At 40.8% G+C, this 22,627-nt stretch overlaps 1 protein-coding gene across 4 annotated transcripts in view; it reads right to left on the reverse strand.

The window, feature by feature from the left end:
* Positions 1-22,312, reverse strand: part of HSD17B12 (hydroxysteroid 17-beta dehydrogenase 12) — a 162,434-nt gene extending 140,122 nt beyond the window's left edge. Inside the window, exons 1-2 of one of the 4 annotated variants that reach the window (XM_027114950.1) lie at positions 22,055-22,162; positions 21,507-21,612 (exon numbers count right to left, since the gene is read on the reverse strand). Coding sequence is in view for 2 of the 4 variants with exons in the window: in XM_027114947.1 (XP_026970748.1) it covers positions 22,055-22,214 (160 nt within the window). In the remaining 2 variants the exon portion in view is untranslated. Of the gene's footprint in view, positions 1-21,506; positions 21,613-22,054 lie in introns of all 4 variants that reach the window. The other 3 variants (XM_027114947.1, XM_027114948.1, XM_027114951.1) reach the window with 3 other exon arrangements.
* Positions 22,313-22,627: the final 315 nt, after the last annotated feature.

The following is a 22,627-nucleotide window of genomic DNA, read 5'->3' on the forward strand; positions in this document are numbered from 1 at the left end:
CTGAATTTAAAAGATGGCAAATCTATCCAGTGCTAAGATTTGTATTTTATATCCATGAAGTAGATTCTTTTCTTTTGAAATATTAAACAAGCTTCCAAAAGCGGGATACAAAAATGGTTTACAGCAATTGCACAAATTCAATGGAATTTTCAAAGAATTTCAAAATATAATGGTTGAAAAAAAAAAACTAAGTATGTTTGCTTTGGGCTCTCTTGGGAGGCAAAATATGTATTTATGTTCAAGTACTAAATTAAAAACCAAAGGAAACTTCATTTTAATAAAAATCACCTTCAATATAAATTTTTAGAAAGTGTTTGGTGCTCATCAGTGCCCTCTAGAGTCAGTTATTACAGTTCAGAGTGAACCAGATCTTAAAACAGTAATTCATTATTTAAAATAAAAGTGATACGGACTTCTCTGGTGGCGCAGTGGTTAAGAATCCGTCTGCCAATGCAAGGGACACGGTTTCCGGCACTGGTCTGGGAAGATCCCACATGCCACGGAGCAACTAAGCCCATGCGCCCCAACTACTGAGCCTGAGCTCTAGAGCCCATGCTCCGCAACAAGAGAAGCCACCACAACAAAGAGTAGCCCCCGCTCGCTGCAACTAGAGAAAAGCCCGCGCACAGCAACAGAGACCCAACGCAGCCAAAAATAAATAAATAAATGAATTTTTATAAATAAATAAAATATCATAAAATAAAGGTAAATAATTTTTAAAGAACTTAAATCACAGTCAAATCATAATTTCCCCTCAAAAATTTCAAAATTCCCCTCTAAAAGTCCACTCTTTAAAAAATGAGTTCAGTTTGGCAGTGTCTCCTTTAGATATTTATATTGTTTTGCAAAAAGATGCTTCAAGTGAAAGACACAATGCCTTTTGAAGTTTACTATGCAAAGGTTCTTGCTCCAAAATCTGCATTTTTAAGATTTTTAAGTCATGTATTTTTATTTCTAGTTGTCCTCCATATGCCTAAATTTTAAGAATCACTCTATGTTTAAAAAAGCTTACCTAATGTATACTCCATTAAAATAAGATAAAGGGAGCTTATATTTCTTGAATATGTTGAAAATTTCAAATGACAATTCACTGTAAGGCCAGTTGGCCCAGGTTTTTGTACGTCAAGAAAAAGAAAGCCTGTGTTTACTATCTCTCAGATATCACCCACTAAATTATTTTAGTGAAACATATCTCCAAATTTCCACCAACACAAAAACTACCATCAAATCTCTTTATGTTTCAACTGAGTGATCCAGTTCTCCGACCCTAGAAGTGCAGAGACACAGAGGAAGCCTGCAGGCACAATGTGCCCATCATCACGCAGCAGAATTCAGCACCCCCTAAGGCTGGCTTCATCCCCCAGCCCAGAGCTGCACAGGTACCAACCCGTGTTCTGAGCGTGCGCCTCTGCAATGCTCTCAGGGGCTCAGGCACACGCAGTCACCATACCCACAGATGAAGCCCGTGGTCGCCAGAAGACCACTACGTTCAGGCCAGCAGTCAGAGCACAAGGCAGCAGCCCTTTCTGTTCAGAAAAGAGGGGAGTAGTGGTCCATTCACAATTTTCCGAATGCTTTAAATATGCATAGGTACAGAAGCAAGATGTTTATTGTGTACATCCACTAAATTAATTTCCGGTTTTCTTCTGTCTCTTTAAAAATTAAAAAAAAAAAAGTCATTGTTTAAGCTCATTCTAGGGGGAAAACTCCATTTACTCCCCACCCTCAGCTCTTACTAAACTTGCCTGATGTTTCATAAACTGCATACACCATACGGAAGGGACAAAACGGGGCAAAGCGTTCCATCAACTATTTTGATAAAGCAATGAAGTCAAAGCACTACTGATAAATCCCTCTTTGGACGTTCAACAAACCCATAAAGAGGAGGACTAATGCATAGTATTCTTGCTTATGAGGGGTAAAAACAAGCTCTTTCTTTTATGTAGAAAATAGTTATGCAGCTTGGCTCTTGATGTGTTACATCACCTCCTCTCTGCTGCTTATTACCTGGGCTATTTCACTGCCCTGTGTTTTCTCCACTGGAGGGCACAGTTAGCTAAAAGAAAATTTGGTGAAACCTAATTTGGTCTGTTCTACGGTTCCAGAAAAAGTATGGGTGGGAAATGAGGTTAAAGCTGCTCTTAGAAAGGGTGTTTCAGTAATATTTCTGAATTTTACCTATCTCGGTTCTCCTTGAAAACCATTATAAAAGATAATCACTAATTGGCTAACAGCTAAAACAAAAAAATATATTCCAAACACCACTATCTATATAAAGTGTAAATAAAAGATGAGGCGGAAAGCAAAGAATGATTTTTTTAAAATGGTGAAAATGACCCACTTCAGGTACAGAATAATCTAAAGAGCAAGTGCAAACAGAAATTCTCCTCTTCAACAAGCATATACACGACTACTACGGTCCCAACAAGGCATCACCATGAGAATGTGGTGTTGAATGACTCAGTTCTTTTGCAATGACATAAGTCATAAGCTCAGAAAAAATAGGTTTTATTTATTTTCTGTTTTTTGCATTATCATTTTAGAGATAAGCCAATAGGGGATGCTATTCAGCAGTTCATTTATAGCTGCCTTTTCTTTACAAGCCTAATCAATCATAAGGGTGTAGTTTCAATATGCTTAGGACAAAGATTAGTAAAAGAGACACAAATACTGCACTTCTCGATAAAGTCAATAAATGTACGGCTTTCAGAGGAGCTTATAAAACAACAGGCTTTTGTTGTTTTAAAAACTGCTTTTGAATAAAACTGTTTCTAGGCTCCAACTTATCAGTAAGCTTTCTAAGCTTTTATTGTGTTGAAAGTAAAGTGATGGAGGACAACTCTATGGATATTACCCAGGGAATCACTTTTATTAGGTCAAATGACAAAACATTAAAACTTAGCTTTTTATTACAGATAGATCAAATTAATTTTTTAAGGTAGCAAATGGGGCAGAATAACTTGGGTGGGATTAAGCCTTCAGAAAGATCTTCTAAGTATCATGTACATTTAATCAAATTATTCATGTTATTTTAAGCGCATCAAAGAAATCCAGAAGTTCCAGCTAGGATCTTCCACATAATTCAGTGGCAGGCAGACCAATCCTCTGCAGTCTTAAGAGAAGAAGGAATTCCATCTGCCTGATAACACAATTGATCGCTCCCAATCCTTTTCCCCATTTATTTAAATCATGGCTAACCATAAGAAGAGTCTTCTAGGCAGAAGGTAAACTAGTACAGAGTCTGTGCTGTAGATGCACAGGGAACAGCAAGGAGGCCAGTATGGTTGGAGTGGAGAGAGGCAACTGCATTCAGGTCTGAGTTCAAATGTCACCTCATGAGAAAATCTTGCCTAAGCACCCTATGTAAAACTAGCAGGGATACAAACTTCCTCTCCATGCTCCTGTTATTCTCTATTGTCTACCTTGCTTTATTTTTCTTCTTAGTACATCTCATCGCAAGACTTACCAAATATTTATTTGTTTATTGTCCATCCTTCCCTATTAAAATGCAAGTTCCATGAAGGCCAACACTTGGCCCATTTTGTTCACTGCTATCCCCCCAGCACACCAAAGATGATCAAATATTTGTTGAATCAATTAAATGAAAGATTAATGATGGGAGTATGGAGACAGCTCGAGAATAGAGGATACAATATCCATGATATATGTTGTATGCCTGACATGAGGGGCCAATACCAAACAAGGGGCAGAAATGGTAGTAATATAAAAATGTAACAACAAATACAGAAGAAAAAGAGGCATAAAGACTACAGAATTAAAACTGGTGATAACAGCTGTCCTAGTCTTCTTATACTTGCCTTTGATCCGTTACCAGAGAGTCAGATTCTGTCACTAATCAGCAACAATACCTTACCTTAAATAATACCTGTTTCTTAAACACAAGAATAGTCATCTTTCCAAAACCATGAGTGTTTCACCTCTGAAAGAGGAAGGCAGGAAAAGAACACACACACACTCCCCTTCATTCAAGGGACAAAATTTGAGTAAGTTACCGAATCTCTCCTATCATAAGTGACACACCCACACAAAGAAGCACAGCTTCCCTTGAGCCCCAGCGATGGTGCATGGCCAACCTGAATCTTGAGAGGCCCGAGAGGCTTAATTTCTTATTGTACTACAGTCCTTTTAGACTTGGTCCTTGCATCACTGCTATTCAAGATGAACTCAATCTCTATCTTCTTTTTAAAATAGTATTTAGATTCACACATCAGGCTCTCCTGGTTCTTAAAACAAACTCAGCATCAGTAAGGCCATATCGCCATCGGAGATACAAAGCAGAATCTATGTCCCTAAGCTCCTGTATCTTTGTTCCAGCTTTTCAGTGACTCAGATGGCACACTTCCCCATTTGGAATTTAAATAACACTGAATCTCCAACCTTATACTCGACTATTGTCCCAACCAGGAATATATGAAATGGATTTCATAATTTTTATGAATTAATACATTAATATGGGGAAATGGCAAAGCTAAGAATATACCACCAGGGTAATGAACACTACTGACTTCTTACTGGCTTTGAAATGGAATTAGAGAGAAATAAGCTCTGAGGATAGTAACAGACCCACACATAACATACACCCACCCCAGCTTCACTTCTTCATACCCAGTCCTGATCCTTTTCCAATTCAGTTGGAACTACACTGGGTCAAAGTCTTCAGATTACTAGGTACTCCCTAAAAATAAAGTTACTTAGACTAACTTAAAGTAGACCATCTTATGACATTTACTTCAAATTAATTGAAAACCCAATATTCCTAAATCATTTGGTAACAGTTCTCAAAGAATCTTGGCAATAAGACAGTTTTCACATACTTATACTCTTTGGCTTTATAAACTGTAGACCTGACTAAAATAATTTAATGGCCTAATATGGCCAAGAACTCAATGACCAGCATAATCAGGAATGAGACTTTGTTTAATGAGACGTGCAATCGTATCTCATACCAAAGTTGGCCTCCTTTCATCCATTTCAGTATTCAAATGAACTGCAATATATTGTTTATCCAAGTCTATAGGACCTTAAATCAATTATAAAATTTTACTCAAAACAAGAAAATCTCCCTACTTTTCTACTGAATCTGTAGGTTAGGATGCTTTCAGCTGAAATAACAGAAATAGCTTTAAGAAAAATGGGGTTTATTATCTCAAAACAACAGGAAGTGTAAGGCACCACCAGAATGGGTGAATTCAGCAGCTCAATGACGGAATCAAAGACCCAGATGCTTTCCATCTTTCCGCTCTGCAGCCCTCAGTGTGCTGGTTCCTTCCTCAGTTTGTCCCCTCTGGTCCCAAAGACGGCTACAGGCAACACATCCTCACGGACGAATACCCTTCCTTCTGCCTCTTTTGAAAGGGGAGGAAAGCTTCTCAGAAGCCCTCGCTCCAGGAGATTTCTTACATCTCATTGGCCAGAACTGTGCTACATGCCCATTCCTAAACCAATCTCTAGCAAGGAAAGAGGAATCATCAAAGTAAGTGTAAACTACGATTGGGCCCCTGGGTCTGAGGAGAGCGCCCTCCTCCTCTGAAGTATATGGTTGTCCAATACCTATACAAATCCAGCATTCTGTCAACAAGCAACCAGCCACATCTGCCACAACTCCCTCAAATGCTGCACTCACTCTGTACTGACCATATGGCAACCATCTCCTGTTTAGTAGATCAGAATTAAATTATGGAGAGGAAGAGATTAATTCATACCTTAATGCAAACATAATCCTAATGAAGTTTGTTCAATATTTAGTCAGTCATCTGTATTTATAAAAAGTATAAAAACACTTAAAACTAAGGCTAATACATCAACCACCCTGAGAGGTAGCAAAACTCCCATCCACAGTGAAATATTATAACATATATCAACTTATGCTTCAAATCTACTATATTTCTTTTATTATTTCCAGGAAATAATTCCTCCTACCTTTTCCTTGGTCTTTATTTGTTGCTTTGTTTAAAGAAAATGAAAGCAAGGGCAAATATGGTGATGAAAATTAGAGCTAAACCGGTAGTGCCCTGTCCATATCCATCCTGACCACACCATTGGACAGCACATTCCAAATGTGTCTCTTCGCCCCAAGGGCTTTATCTGGTGGCTGAAGCCAGCAACACCGAAGTGCACAGTGGACACGAGTACTATCGAATTAATGTTCCTCACCACCAACAGCCCTCAACCAGTATATAAAATACTTGAGCTTCCAGGCCCTGCAGGTGAAGTAGCTCTGAAACTTGAGTTCTACACTAGCTACAGGGGATCACAGGGCTTGATAATAGCCCCTTTATTGGCTGTGTTCCCTTCCCTGTCTCCCTCCCTACTGGTATTTCTTGGGATCACCTTCCAAACAAACTGATTGCACTTGAGTCCCTGTCTCAGTATCTGCTTCTGGGAGAACTCAAAGATAGGAATGCAAAAGGAGAGAAAAGTAAATGTTTCCATTTGAAGAAACATTAACACACTGACACACACACAAAAAAAAAGTAATTCACAATTTTCAAAGAAGTAATGTATTTTGAAGCAAGTATTATTAGAAGATTTGGGTGTTTATACATGGTCCTAATCTTTGCTGTATTTTTAAAACTTAGAATCAAAGTACATCAGGAAACTATTTCCTCATATCAAAGATGATACTTTTGCTCTGGAGATCTAAAAAGCACCATTATGTCATCAGTGTCATAATTCATAAGAATCTAGCTTAAATGAAGGTTGGAACAGAAAACCTTTAACTAAAGAAAAAATACTCTGAATATCTTTAAGCCTGAGACAAAAACAGTAGGGTACTGAGTGAGAAATGACAGGAACTTCTAATTACCTCTTACAATAACGCTTCTAATACAATAATGGAACTTTAAACAGTTATGTCAAACTTGAGAGTCTTCCAATTACATCAGAGTTGAAATGACACCTCACTGCCAATAACTTAACTATATCCTTAATCCATTATACCTAACCATAGCCATTGCATATGTTAAAAATAAAGTTGAAGTATTTTATTTAAAATTAACATAATTTGTGGCTAAATTAGTTTAACTTTTAATTCAGAAACCCAGCTTACATCAACAAAGTTGTTTAAAAAAAAGTTTTAGGTACGTTCTAAAATTGACATATATTAGATAATCACATCAAAAGAAACTTAGGTGTTGATCGTGACAAATGTGCAACAGATCCCAAAATAAATCTCTGAAGCAATTTGAACCTCACACAAAGGCTCCAATCAACTCATGGGGCAATTCTATTTCTAGGTTTCTAACTGAAGATGGAACGGGGAAAAAGGCCCCATGTCCTGTTTGTGCGTAATGCTTTGTACAGTGTTTCCAGACACGATTCAGAGACTCAATATCTCTGAAGATATACAGAGTGGGTATTTTTAGACATATTTGATAGATGCAATAAACAGAGAGGCTGACTGAAAATTCCACAGACGATAAATGTCAAAGGAAGGTGGACTCTGAACTCAGGTCTTCTGATTGTGTTTCCCTGCTTTTCCGCCTAAAAAGGAAATAACAAACATTTACCAAACTAAGCCACCAAGTGCTACATGGGATACACTCAAACAGCTCAAAAATAATGTTCTCCTTGTCCTAAGATATTACATGTTGAGGCTCCAAAGTTTCTATAGATCGTAAGATATAGCATATAATTTTTGACAACTATAAATGACTGCTGAGCCAAAGGATTTTGGTAAGGAACTCAGAACATCAGGCTCGGGCCAGTTCTAATCTACAGGAAGACTGCCGGACATCCACCCAGAACCACACGGAATCACTGCTTTCCTCCCAAACCCTGCTCCTTCTCTTTGGGTTTCCGCAGTCGGTGCCCAGTGTCAGCCTCTATCGCCTCCTTCACCCGCACAACCTGCCTGTGACGAGGGCCCAGGACTTCTACCTCTGTCTCTCGTCTGACTCCCCCGCTCAGTCCCTGCCCCACGACCTTAATCCAAGCCACCATCACCCAGCGCCTGGCTTACCACCGCCACCAGTCTCCTGCTGGTCCCCCCATCTCCTGGGTGGCTCCCTCCACATCATTCTCCAAAATGCCAGAGTAAGTGGTCCAAATACAAACTTGATCATGACATCTACTGCTTAAAATCTTTCAATGACTTCCCACTGCCCTGAGGCTAAATAAAACCCTCACGGAGCCTCAAGGTCCTTTAGGACTGGCCCGCTGCCCATTTCTCTAAGTCTTATCTCTTGCCTCTCTCCTCCCAAGGACTGTCTGCCCAAAGTTCTTGAATGCTCTCACTTTCCTCAAGGGCTTCACGCAAGTCTTCTCTCTGCTGGAAAAACTCCCCTGTCCTCCAACCCCCTCACCCGCCCATTTCTCATTCATCAACATAGTTTGCAGAGTTCACAGGAGTTCCAATCCCAGGGTCTCCTCCACTTCCTAGCCATGTGCCTTCAGACAAACTGCTTGATCTCTCTATTATCTTAGCTTTCTTTCAGTCAAATGGGGATAGGACCTACCTTATTGGAGTGCATGAGGAGTAAATGAACTCACTGAGGCATTTAGAAGAGTATCTGGTAAATGGTAAGCTTTTTAACAAACATTTTGTCTTATTACTATTATTAACATCATCATCATCTTCCTACTACCTCTTTTCTTCCACACCTTGGATTAAATGTGACTAGCGACCAAAGCTTTCTTGCTCACCACTAACTTCCAGACCCAGTGCGGTACACCAAGCAGACTGCCTTAAAATCACCCTTATCAGGAGGTTCGGCAGGAAATTTGGCAGGAGCCCGGACTCAGAAAACCTAGATTCAATTTCTTGTGTCATTTACTAGCTGTGTAACCCCTATACCACTCCCTGCAGCTCCCTCTGGTCCTGGAATATTACGTGGAAGTAATAACTACAGGGTGGTTATGGCAATCATTTGAGAATACTTGCAAGAGCAATTTGTAAATTAAGATGTCATCATTACGGTAAAATTTCATTAATTCAGCCTCCTCTAATTCAGAATGTGTGAACATCATTGTCTAACCCCTGTTGTGTTTTTTTCACATTATCTATAAAGAGATCATCCCCTCCTTTCTCATGACAGGCAATGATAGGTATTGGAACACACAGATAAGCAGCTGCTCCCTGTTCCACAGCAATATTATGCCTGAATGTGCAAGATTAGGGGAGCTTGCTTACTTTATTAGGTCTGTTTATGTGACAAGATGGGAGTTCCAGCAATCATTAAAGCAAGCTTGGCAATATTTCTACTGGAAGTGAGCTTGGTGGTGAGCAGCATTACAGTAAAACCAATTTGGAGAATGAGTTTTCTACATACGAGGAAGGTTAAGGGAACTCTGAAACTGGAATTTAAACTTCTAAAGGATACTGCACCCTTTGCTGGCCGAGAAGCAATCCTAAAAACTATACAGTATTTCCTTGGCAATTTAGTGTCATCAACTTCATCTGTAGTTAGGGCTATAGGCACAGCCAAGACTACAGATAAGAGATAATGGATCGACCCACTTGGCTTGCAGCACTATACACAGTGAAAAAGTCCCCCGGTCTTAACATCCATGTAGGAGCGCACCAAGAGTAGGAAATAATGGTACCCTCGGGGCTACAGAGATGTGTGTCATTTCTTCGAGAGTTCAGGCTCCTGTACAGAGAAGGCTTTTCGCCCCATACCAGCTGCGGAAATGTGATGAAGCTCAGTTCTGCCAGCACCCTAACTGTTATCACTCATCACCTCTGCCTGTCCTCCTCGCCAGTTTTCCTCTCTTAATTCATCCCTGACAAATCTCTTCTATTCTGCTGTCAGAGTCTGCTGCTCATCACTCCTACCACTGCTTTTAATCAACCGAGCACCGATGCAACCCCCATTTTCTGCTCTGTGCCACTGACCCTCTTGCCTAAACAATCTCTAACCGGATGAATGAACTTGAGCAAGTCATTACCTCTTCCAGCTTATTTCCCTAATAGTTCAACTGAAGAGGTCACCAACAGCCCTTCCAGTTTTGTTATTCTATCATTAGTCTCTTCTGCCTCCTAATGATTTTTTAATTTTCTCAAGTTTCTCACAAAATGGCTGACTCAGCTTTTGTAGATTATCAACCAACTGCAGTATTCATTTCTTTCCATGAAGCAAACAACGCATATACTCAGTGCTCTGTGGTTAACTTTCTAGCAGTTATTAAGTATATACATTGCCCATTCAATGCCTTTACTACCAAAGAGATTTTCCAGGAAATTCAGTTCAATGTCCCCAAAAAGTCTGAAGGCTCTAGAAGGCGTGGGTTCATTTTTTCGGGCCTTTAAAATAACAAAAGTACATTTTGGTCAACACATCCTAGAATTCAGTTTTTTCACTCATTCATCTCAGCCTTACCAATTAGCAAGGTTTTACTGAAACTTTCATTGGAAGAGTCTTTCTTACTAAAAGAAAGCCTACTTGTAACAATTTTACAAAGACTTGGGGAAGGATAATAAATATATTACAAAAAATCCATTAATATTGAAATGTTTATTAAACCTGGCAAAGTGGTTGATTTCCTATAGCAATTTCCTAACACATGTATGAAGGAAGATTAGCTTATTACCAATGCTACACAAGGACATCTCTGCTCTCACTGCATTTCACACTTTCAAAACTGTTATCCCAGCTCTGCTACAATAATTCCATAAACAGTCTTTGTCTAATCAGCCTGGGTTTAATTTTAATCTAGCTTTTTAGGTGTCACTTGAGATTTTAAAACAAAGAGGAAAAAAGGTGTACAAACTATTTTGTAAAACATAACCAAAAGAATACAAAAGCAAAGCAAAACACCCCATCCCCATCAAAATATAATTCAAAGAAAATATATTCATTCACTACATATTATTTATTGTGCACTCTCGAGGGGCTTGTAGTTTAGAACAGTCATGCGTGCAAGCACAGACACACACACAAACAACCAAAAAGGTAAAGTGTGGAAAAGCCCACAAAAAAGCACAAAACAAGCACTATCAGAGTTCCAAAAGTACATGATGGCTTCCATGTGGGCAGCTGCACATAAACATTCAGAATATGGACTCTGAAAAGTAGGTAGAATTTCATGAACAGGAGGAGTAAGGAAGAGTGAACAACAAGAAAGAACACTCCAGGCAGAGAGAGATCAACATTCAACAACCACTGAAACTACTGAATGTCTCTGCACAAGCAAAAGGACACAGAAGCAGAAAGAAGCGGTAAGTACAGGCACTTCTGGGACACAAAGACATTCAGGGCAGTCTAGTTCCAGGGTCTATACTATGATAACTTCTTCCTGAGGTTATAGTCTATATTTGTTTTTAGACTAAATAATTTCATTTTTAGAGGTGGGGAGACCACTAATATTTCTTAGATTTACAACTAATAAGAGAATATAGAAAGAGAAGATAATTCCCCACAAAAAATACATTATCCCTCAAAAACACTGGAATACCTGAATATTTTCATTCATTCAACAACTATGTATTAGCACCTATTTTGTGCAGGCTCTGTCCTAGGCACCTGAGATACATAAGTGAACAAGAGAGACAGATCTTTGTCTTCATGGTGCTTCCATTCTAACAGAGGTAGACAAACAAGAAATGTCATAAATGAGCAAAGTATACAGTATGGGAGATGGTGACAAGTGCTATGACAAAGAGCACAAGTAGAGCAGGGGAACGGGGATCAGAAGGGTTGAAGAGATCAGTCTGTAAGTTTAAAGGTAGGAGGGAAGGTTTCAGTGAGAAGATGATATTTGAGCAAAGACTGGAAGGAAGGAAGAAGACTCAGCCACATGCATATCTGGGGAAGAGCATTCAGGAAGAGGGAATAACCAAAGGCCAAGGCAGCAATGCCAAGCATGTTCAAGGAAGAAGGCAATGTGGCTAGGAGGGAGGGCGAGACATGGGCAGAGAGGAGATCAGAGGTAAAAGAAGGCAGGAGTCAGGTGGTCAAAAGCCTTGTCAACCACAGGAAGAATCTGGGGTTTTCATCTAAACAGGATGAGATGGGAGACTGGAATTGAGGTATATACACTATTGATACTATGTATAAAATAGACAACTAATGAGAACATACTATATAGCACAGGGAACTCTACTTAATGCACTATGGTGACCTAAATGGGAAGGAAATCCAAAAAAGAGGGATATATGTATACGTATAGCTGATTCATTTTGCTGTACAGTAGAAACTTACACAACATTGTAAAGCAACCATACTCCAATAAAAATTAATTTAAAAAATAAATAAATAAAAGGATGAGAAGACATTGGAGGGATCTGAGCAAAGGATCACATGATCTGACTAGAGCTTTTCAAGGATCACTGGCTGCTCTGTAAGAACTGATTATAGGGGAGCCAAGGTGGAATCAGAATGACAGGAGGCTGTTATAATAATCGAGGCAAGAGATTTTGGTGGCTTACACCAGAGTGGTAGAAGGAACTGGATACTGGATATTTTGAAGTTAAAGTCAGTAAGATTTCCTAATAGACTGTATGTGGATGAGAGAAGAAGAGCTGAAAATGACCCAAGGTTTTTACAATGTAGTTGAAAAGTTGCACAGAACCAGATTTTTCTAAGTCCATCGTATCTCAGGTTCACTAATGGGGACCATATTTCAAGGAACCACTTAGTAAATCTTTTCACAAAGGAAGCAATTCTCCTGGAGTACTGTGAATCACCTCCTAATCAATCTATTCACAGCTTCAGATTTCCAATAGTTTATCTGCTGAGTGAACTACATTATTTCTTGGTTTCAACAATCCCTTTTCATCAAATAAGAGCAATGTATACAAATAAAGATGTCTTAAATATATGTTACTTGGCATCCATAAAAACACAAAGATGTTACATGAGAACCTCATTTACATCTCATTTCACTGTCATAATAACCCTGAAAAGTAACAGCCCTATTTACTAGATGAAGAACATTATGCTCAGAGGTTAGCAATCTTTGTCCAAGGTCAAACTTCTTAGCAAGTAGCAAAGCTCAGACCTGCTGTACTGACCCTAAAGCCAATCTTCCCGTTAGCGCTACTGTTCCCCAATGTCATACTCCTGAGACGCAGTAATTGTTCAAAATCTTTAGTTTTCTAGTCTTTCCTCCCTTCCCCCAATGGCTAGATCATTTAAGTAGAAATAACTTCACTTAACAGTGGTAAGGATAACTTTTCAGAAACTGGATAGTCTCCCTGGAATTGCCAGTTAGAGACCAGGCAAACACGTTTTTTCACCAGACAAAATGAATAAGAAAACAAAGCATTCGGATGTGTGGCAGGCTCCTCAACTATCACACCACAGTTCTATGGAGTGACCTCGAGAAAGCAATAACCCAGTTTCAGGGTTCATTCAACGTTATCATCCAGTCCCTGGTCAAGAGTAGAACTTCCCATACCACAGTGATTAGATTTTCCCCCAGGGAGAAATAGTCTTTGAAAGATGATAACCAGAAAGTGCACAAAAATGGCCTCCCTTACTATAAAGTATGAATTTGCATTTTTAAAGGCAATTTTAACTGAGATTATCTGAATAATCTGCTCTTCTCTATCTCTCTGACAATGCAACAGCTTCAGAAAGATCATAGAAACAAAAACTTCTGTTTAAAGTTGCAACTCAGGGCTTCCCTGGTGGTGCAGTGGTTAAGAATCCGCCTGCAGGCGACACAAGTTCGAGCCCTGGTCCAGGAAGATCCCACGTGCCACGGAGCAACTAAGCCTGTGCACCACAACTACTGAGCCTGTGCTCTAGAGCCCGCGAGCCACAGCTACTGAACCCGAGTGCCACAACTACTGAAGCCTGAGCACCCAGAGCCCGAGCTCCACCAGAGAAGCCACCAAAATGAGAAGCCCACGCACCACAATGAAGAGTAGAACCCTCTCTCCACAACTAGAGAAAGCCCACTCGCAGCAACGAAAACCCAACACAGCCAAAAATAAATAAATAAATAAATAAATTTACTTAAAAAAATAAAGTTGCAACTCAGCATTACCCTTCTGCTTAAAATCCCCACAATTGTCTTCCATGTTCTTAAACAGCCCTGCTCACTGCCCCTGAGCCCCTCTCCACTCCCACCTTACATCATGCCTACCCTTCCTTGGCTCCAAGTGCTCAGGCCTTGTTTTAAGGGGACCCTGCTCTTTCCCACCTCAGGAGTCTAGCACCTGCTGGTCCCTCTGCTCTGTCTGCTACTCTTCACTTCCCTTCAGATCTCAGCTCAGTCATCACTCTGACCTTCTTTCACAAGTTCCCATAGAACCAAGTGTGTCTGCTTTCCACCACTTAACAGGGCAGTTTGTTTCTGATTCCTGTTTGCCATCCCACTGGTCTGTTACAAGGTCCATGGTCAGCCTCAGGAGGATGTGGACGGTGGGTGGACAAATGAACAGTGTTGGATCACACTCTCCACCAAGATGGTGAAGGCTTCACCCTCCCTGCCTCCTAGCCTTAATCGTAATCTATCCCAGAAGGCAGAGATATAAATTGCTATATTTTAATATTTTTATGTTCAGGAAAGATGAGCAGGAGAGAAATGGAATAAAGGATCTGTGCTACAGACTGAATTCATATGCTAGAAACAAAAATGTATATGTTGAAATCCTAACCCCCTCAATATAATGGTTTTGGGAGGTGATTGGGTAATGAGGGTGGAGCCCTAACAAATGGCATCAGTGCCCTTATAAGACACCCCAGAGAGCTCCCTGGCCCCTTGTCATGTGAAGACAGAACAAGAAGACAGCTATCTATAAACTAGGATGCAGTTCCTCATCAGAGACCGAATCTGCCAGCACCTTGATCTGACTTCCCAGCCTCCAGAACTGTGAGAAATGTTTGTTGTTTAAGCCACCTAGCCTATAGTATTTTTGTTATAGCAGCCCAAACGAACTACGACACACTATTAAATTTCTTTTAACTTATCCTTATCTACAAATGGCTTTAAAGGCAATGGAATTGATCTCTTCAAATCCACTTACCAATGTATTCTCACTAACCAAATCTTTCAATAATTTTTTTCTGAAACTGAAAGAAATCATCCTCAACCAACAAAAACAAACAGAAAATTAGTTTTGAAGCTCAATACTCTCACTTGAGTGAGAGTAGCAAAGGTAATCTCAGTTTGCTGAAGATGCAGTCAGCCAGCTATTAACCTTTTCTTACTAAGCCTTATCTTGTCAATTAGCTCAAGTGATTAGTATATAATGCTACAAAGGCTAATAATATTACTAATAAGTTATTAAGCATTTATGTACTAGGCACTGCACCACCTGTTTTACACAGAATAAGTATTCTCATTTACCCTTCACAACAATCCTATGAAAACAGGTGCCAGTATTATCCCCATTCTGTAGATGAGGAAAGTGAGGCTCACAGATGTCTACTACCTCACTCAATGTTACACTCTAGTTTAAAGTAGAGGAGCTAGAATCCAAGTCTAGATTTGAGTCTCCGAGTCTCAGGTTTGACCCTTAAATAGGAAAATTATTATTGCACAGAAAGGAAGACGAAGAACAGAAAAAAAAAAAAAAAAGGAAGCAGGAGACAATGGAGGCTGGTGTGAGGTTGGAGGAAACAGCTCAGAGTACAGAGGCTGCATTTCTAATTCCAGGAAACCATCCTCTTTGGTTTTTCCTCCAAATAAGACCAGGGCATGCTTTTAGGGCCGATCCTCCAGTTACATCTGTTTCCTCTTACACAGCTCTAGCCCTAGTGCTTTAAGGTTGCCGCTGCTAACTCCAATATGGAGACTGTTCCATTTAGGCCTATGGACTCCCTTTTCAGAGATGAAGTGAAGAATTAATAAATATCTTCAAGAACTTTTATGACTAAGTTCATCTGTTTCTCTGCCCTCCACCACCTGGCTGCTTTAAAAAAACAAGACAAACAACCAAACAAAAAAAACAACTTTTTAAAAAAACACTGCGATCAATATCAAAAACAAACTCACCAGCAAGAACAGGTCTACCAGAATGTCAACAAGGAGCATATTACACTAACCAAGCTGGACCTCCGGAGATTCACTAAATCCATTTGAGAACGCCAGACTGATAAACAGAAAACAGCATTCAAGGTCCGGTCCAGCCGTATTGATGACAGTCAAACCCTTCGCTTTGTTAAGCACCTTGAGCGCCTTTCCAATGTGTTCCCATGCAACAAGATTCACGGTTACAAATCTGAAGAAAATCCCAAGCTACTTGATTCCAAAATGTGCTACTTATCCTGCAATGGTTCCAGAATTACCAAGCATGTCCAGATTTGAAAGTGTGCCTTAAATCAAAAAGCAATAAAGTTCCTAAGGTATAAAGGAATCTACCCCAAGTATCCATGTAGTCTGTAAGCCAATCCCCACCACACACAGCATGTAGATGTTGCATAAAGGACAACTTGGCTTTGCATCCTGATCCTGTAACTCACCAGCTATGAAACCACAGACGAAGTCATTTACCTAAGCCCCTGTTTCCTTCTCTGTACACTGGGGATTTTGGAGCACAACTCAAAGAGAAATTAATGATAATCTATGTGAAGTGCCTAGAACACTTCAAGCATTCAATAAGTGATAGTAATATTTCTTCTGGACTTGCCAAATTAAATAACATTTCATACATACATATGTACATACATAATCATGTGGTACCTCAAAACTTAGTTAAAGAAAGGGACCCACTGTCAGTGGGCCCGGGTCACTCAAGTAGCCTTCAACAGTTTGAGGTAACTAGACCAATCCTGCATAGCTGTCCAATGTAAAAACAGAAATTACACACCACACCTGATTTTGAGAATCTGATTCTTGGAGCTTGGCTAAGCAGAGCCAGCTTTGATGAATGGCTTTTCCACGGAAGAACCCCACCACCCCATACCCCTTTTTTTTTTTTGCAGTACACGGGCCTCTCACTGTTGTGGCCTCTCCCGTGCGGAGCACAGGCTCCGGATGCGCAGGCTCAGCAGCCATGGCTCACGGGCCCAGCTGCTCCGCGGCATGTGGGATCTTCCTGGACCGGGGCACGAACCCATGTCCCCTGCATCGGCAGGCGGACTCTCAACCACTGTGCCACCAGGGAAGCCCTCCCATACCCTTTTTAGGTCCTCATTGTCTACTGAATTAGGAAAACCTTGCAATACTACAGAGCCAAATGAGTTCCATCGCTTTGGAAAATCTCAGGGATCTGATAGTGCAGATGTGCAGAGGGCAAAATGCAGAGAAGAAGACCCTTTGCAAAATCTAACTCACTCCACAGAATGGACTATTTTTTGTTGTTGTTGTTAAACTTCATAGTTTATTTGGATTTCATTAGTTTTCCTTTTTTTTAAATTAATTTTTATTGGAGTATAGTTTGCTTTATAATGTGTTAGTTTCTGTTGTATAGAAAAGTGAATCAGCTATACATATACATATATTCCCTCTTTTTTGGATTTTCTTCCCCACAGAATGGAATATTAATCAGCAATTTAAAAAAAAAAAAAAAAAGGGCTTCCCTGGTGGCGCAGTGGTTGAGAGTCCACCTGCCGATGCAGGGGACACGGGTTCGTGCCCTGGTCCAGGAAGATCCCACATGCTGCAGAGTGGCTGGGCCCGTAAGCCATGGCCATTGGGCCTGTGCGTCCAGAGCCTGTGCTCCGCAACGGGAGAGGCCACAACAGTGAGAGGCCTGCGTACCCAAAAAAAAAAAATGAAGCCACTGAAACATGCCACAACATGAAGGAACCTTGAAAACACTGTGCTTAATCAAAGAAGCCAGCCATCAAAAACTTCACATTATCTCATTCGATTTACATGAAATATCCAGAATAGGGAAATGTATATTGACAGAAAAAGGGGGTGGGAATGAGGGAGTGACAGCTAATAGGTACAGGGTTTCTTTTAAGGAAGATGAAAATGTTCTAAAATTAGGTTATAATGATGGTTGCGCGACCCTATGAATATAATAAAAACCTTGACTTGTACACTTTAAAATGGGTAAACTGTATGGTCTATGAGTTATATTTCAATAAAGCTATTTTTAAAATCTAACTCATTAACTGATTAGTGGATCCTTCATTCTTTGCTGCCTGGAGCTATATCCTCTCCTTTAGAAACTAAGAGCTCAGAGTTGCACCTATCACCTCCACTTTATTTTTATTTTTTTATTTTTTTTTAAAGATTATTTATTTATCTGGCTGTGTTGGGTCTTCGTCGCTGTGCATGGGCTTTCTCTAGTTGCAGCGAGCGGGGGTTACTCTTCGTTGTGGTGCATGGGCTTCTCATTGCGGTGGCTTCTCTTTGTTGCAGAGCACGGGCTCTAAGCGTGCCGGATTCAGTAGTTGCAGCACGTGGGCTCAGTAGTTGTGGCTCACGGGCTCTAGAGCACAGGCTCAGCAGTTGTGGCATACGGGCTTAGTTGTTCTGTGGCATGTGGGATCTTCCCGGACCAGGGCTTGAACTCGTGTCCCCTGCATTGGCAGGCGGATTCTTAACCACTACGCCACCAAGGAAGTCCCCACTTTATTTCTATATCAATCATTTCAGATAAACTCCAATGATGGAAACTTGCTCAAATAAATGCAAAATGTGTCTACGCTCAAACCAAATTCTACAGATTACATTCTCTGTTGCTCCACAGCAAGGACTATTCTCTTCTTAGCACAAACTGACCACCTCTGTTAGCAATCTTCTTTTCATTACTTGCTACAGTGACCTTCAAACAACTTGAAGCTCCACTTTCACAGGATCTCTTTGTTCTTGGAAAAGATACAGAAAGTATCACATGACAGTGGCAGGTAAGAGAGCCTCACCTCCTAAATTGGCTAAACTCACCTGCTAGGGACCTAGTGAAATCAGCGTAATTCACTTGAGTGGGACTGTTACTGGAGAGAACTAGGGAAGGAATGACCCAGCTCTTGATTAGAAGATGAAGGAGATAAATTAGAGGATGAGCCGTGTAATGGATGGTCTTAAAAACCTACTAGACTAAGAAATCTGTGGTATGGAATATTTTTACAGATTGCAAAGCACAACTGTATTTCGGGGATTTTCCAAGGTTTTTTTTTTTTTTTTAAACGTCTAGAAGAGCTTATATCTAATCAATATGCCAGTTACTGTGGGAAAAGACAAAAAATGAGGACCCACAGTCCCTGCCTCTCAGATTCTAAAATCTGAGGGGGAGAAATTAAACATACTCACATACAGAGACTTAAGAATAACAAGTATAAAAATATACTACCAACTCAACACATATTATTATGTAATACTTAAAATAATTGGTTATGGAAAGGAAGATGTTACATAAACATCAGTATTAAAAACTTAGGCAATGCCTCCCTAATGACACCAAGGTGCCCTAAAACCGAGTTCCCTTATTGAGTTTATGATTATTCTCTTTACCCAAAACTTTATTCCTTCTCTGGTCCCCTCTGACCTCAATCCTGTGCTAACTGAACACTAATCAACCAGAGTCAGATGACTGAAACTGCCACTGTCCATATAACATCATTAATGTACTAAAACTGCTGTTGTCAATGGCATCATTAACGTATAAACTCAGGTTGTTTCTCCACTACAAGATGAGCTCACAGACCCCTGAGCCACGGACCACCTGGCCTGGGAATCATAAACCAGAGACACCCTCACTCCCAAAACTATGATTAGGAAATGTCACAGAAATGTCCCTATGATGATTAATCCCAGCCTCTCTGTTCTTTCCCGTGGAAAAAAAAAAAAAAAAAAAAGAAAGAAAAAAAAAACAGAACCTTAAACTCAAAGACCAAGTTGAAGTGGCTCTGAGGCTTGTCTCCCACTCCCCTGCTTGGTGTCCTGCAAATAAACCCTTACCTTGTTGCAAACACTTACTGTCAGAGTTTGGCTTTCAGCACCATAGGCACAAGAGCCCTTGCCTGGTTACATTAATAATTGGTTGAACAAATTACCTATTTTTAATCACAATTTAACCCTAATTATTCAAGTGTCATCTCTGCTGGTTTGTTTTTCAAATTATTTCAGTTTTTCTTTGTTTTTCAAAGATTCCCTGAATTTGGAGAGAAAAAGGAAGACGTATTTTCTTTTAAGATCCAGGCCCCCACATGTAAGTAATGTTAAAAATAACAACTTCATTATTTCTTCTACTTAAGTACTTAAAAAAGACAGTTTTCCCAACAAGTGAACTGGACAACATTTCACTTTATGATACTATGATCCTCTCTGTTATATCCCAGTGTTCTAGTTCAAATTTCATTTCCAAATCTTTTAAACATTGCCCTTAATTTATCAAACATCCTTCCTCTGGGGCCAAATCTTTTCAATATAAATAATACCTATGAAATGACAATGTCATATCACTTGGCTTTTTACTATGGATTCATATACAGATGACTTGGTCCCTTTGAGTTATTAGCCACTATGGTCAATTTTAGATGGTTAAAAAAAAAGTTATTACCATAAGTCTTTGCTCACAAATTACAAAACTTATTCATCTTGATATATGATTTCCTAAAGCACTAGAGTCTTGTTCAAAAGTCAACAAGCGGACTTCCCTGGTGGCGCAGTGGCTAAGAATCCGCCTGCCAATGCAGAGGACATGGGTTCAAGCCCTGGTCCAGGAAGATCCCACATGCGTCGGAGCAGCTAAGCCCACGTGCCACAACTACTGAAGCCCGCACACCTGGAGCCCGTGCTCCGCAACAAGAGAAGCCCCAGCAATGAGAAGACTGCGCACCGCAACGAAGAGTAGCCCCGCTCACCACAACCAGAGAAAGCCCACGCAAAGCAACGAAGACCCAACACAGCCTAAATAAATAAAGCCTTCATTAAAAAAAAAAGTCAAAAAGCAAGTTTTCCAAACCTGACAACCAAGAATTTGGGCTTATCAACCGTGAAATTACAATCTTGATTATAATCAAGCTGAGCACTTCACTTGCTTTTTCAACGATCAAAAGACAATTAAGTGACTTTTTAAAATATGTATTATGTTAATAGCTGCTTCACATATTCATTCCTACTTGAGATGTTTTCTCCTTTTGTTGCTGTCCCAAAATGTTAATTTATTATGTTTTTCCTACTAAGTTGTTGAAATGTTTTTGAGCGAATAAAGTTCAGAACATGGAGTGACATTATTTGTGTACCTTATTTGAGCCTAGTCTGAAAGCAACCCCTAACCACTCCAAAATTCAATAAAATGCTTTGTGAAGTGTACATTCAATTATAAAACAGCAGAATGAATAATCACATCGGAGAACGGCATATCACTCGGTTAAAAAAAAAAGCTAAAAGAAACAAAAAATAAGGAAAGAAAATCAACAAAAAAGGCAGAAAAAGAAAAACAATAAGCGCAAAACTTTCGTCAGATGTTTCCCAACTTCTCCAATCTGACCTTTCTCCTCCATCCTCAAAATCCCCTGACTAGATGGAACAAGACCGGTTTGTTTAGCTCACTCTTTCTGGGAATACTTTTTCCTGCAAATGTCCTTCTGCAGAAAGTATTTCCGATTTCTACATGAAGAGTACCGTTCTGCAGAAGCAATAATTCTTGCTACTCATTAGGACTCCAGAACAGTTTATCGATTTTTTTTGTAAATTACCTGAACTAGGCCGAATCCAAGGTTCCAAAGAGCAGAAAGTCTTCTGAAATTCTATGTCCTCTTCCTCCACCCTCGCCTCCCAAAAGGCAACAGAATGCTTTTCATCCTGAGCACAGGGCCAGTATTCAAGCCAAAGACTTTGTTTTAAAAACACTCATAAGGGGCGAGCCAAGGTGCGTAGAGTGCGACTAAGGAAGCAAGCAGCAAGGCGACTAACTCCGTGAACCCGGAACGGCTTAAAGGACACAAGCCCCAGGGAGTTCAGGCCAGATTTCTCCCGCGCCCACCAACTGGCCCTTTAGATTCGCTGACTTAAGCCAGCAATATGTTTAGTATTTAAAAACTCTAGAAGTCTAAGCAAGCCAGAAAATGCCTTAGGAGACAGGCGGGTATGCGGGACGCAGGAATCTCAGAACGGAGGAGAGGGGAGCTGGGGACGGGAAGGCCAAGCGCTGGGCCCAGAAGTGGTCAGCGCGTACCAGGCCCGGCCGGGAGCCGCGCGAGCCGCAGCAGGAGCGAGGGGGCCGGCGGCCCTCGATTCGACTCACCTGCCCATTCACCGAGCCCCGGTCCGACCCCCGGCTCGTGACCCAAACCCCAGACCCGAAGGGCCGTGAAGAGCGAGCACGAGATGCGCAGAGCCAGGTAGGCCACGGTGCCCGCGCCCACCCAGTATAGGAAGCCGGCGGCAGGCAGAGCGCTCTCCATGGCTTTCAACCAGGCCTCACTACCTTCGTGAATGGAAAAAACAAACGAATGAATGCAGGAAGAGGCGCTGGTCGTGAAGATGAGGACTACCGTAATAGGCGCTGCTCCTACACAGCTTTGGGCCTAAACCCCGCCCATGGCAACACATCCGTGCCGCCATTGGTGATCTATCTTTCTCTCTGCCTGTAGTGCGTCGGTCATTGGCTGACCCTAGTTTCACTGCCCCGCCCACGACCCCCCCATGCTCTCACCGAGCAGCGTTTCCGTTCTAAGGAGGCGGATCGCTCACCCGCCAATCAAACTTCAGTCCCGCCCAACGTGTCCCCACGCCCCCAGGATTCAGCCAGAGGCTTGCAAGTCTCACCGCCGCCAAATCGCTCAGGTCTCTCATTGGCTGGAGAAGGCCTCGCGAT

The sequence above is a fragment of the Aethalodelphis obliquidens genome, unplaced genomic scaffold, assembly GCF_003676395.1.
Source record: "Aethalodelphis obliquidens isolate GAN/ISIS:26980383/991018 unplaced genomic scaffold, ASM367639v1 scaffold14, whole genome shotgun sequence".
Classification (NCBI taxonomy): Eukaryota; Metazoa; Chordata; class Mammalia; order Artiodactyla; family Delphinidae; genus Aethalodelphis; species Aethalodelphis obliquidens.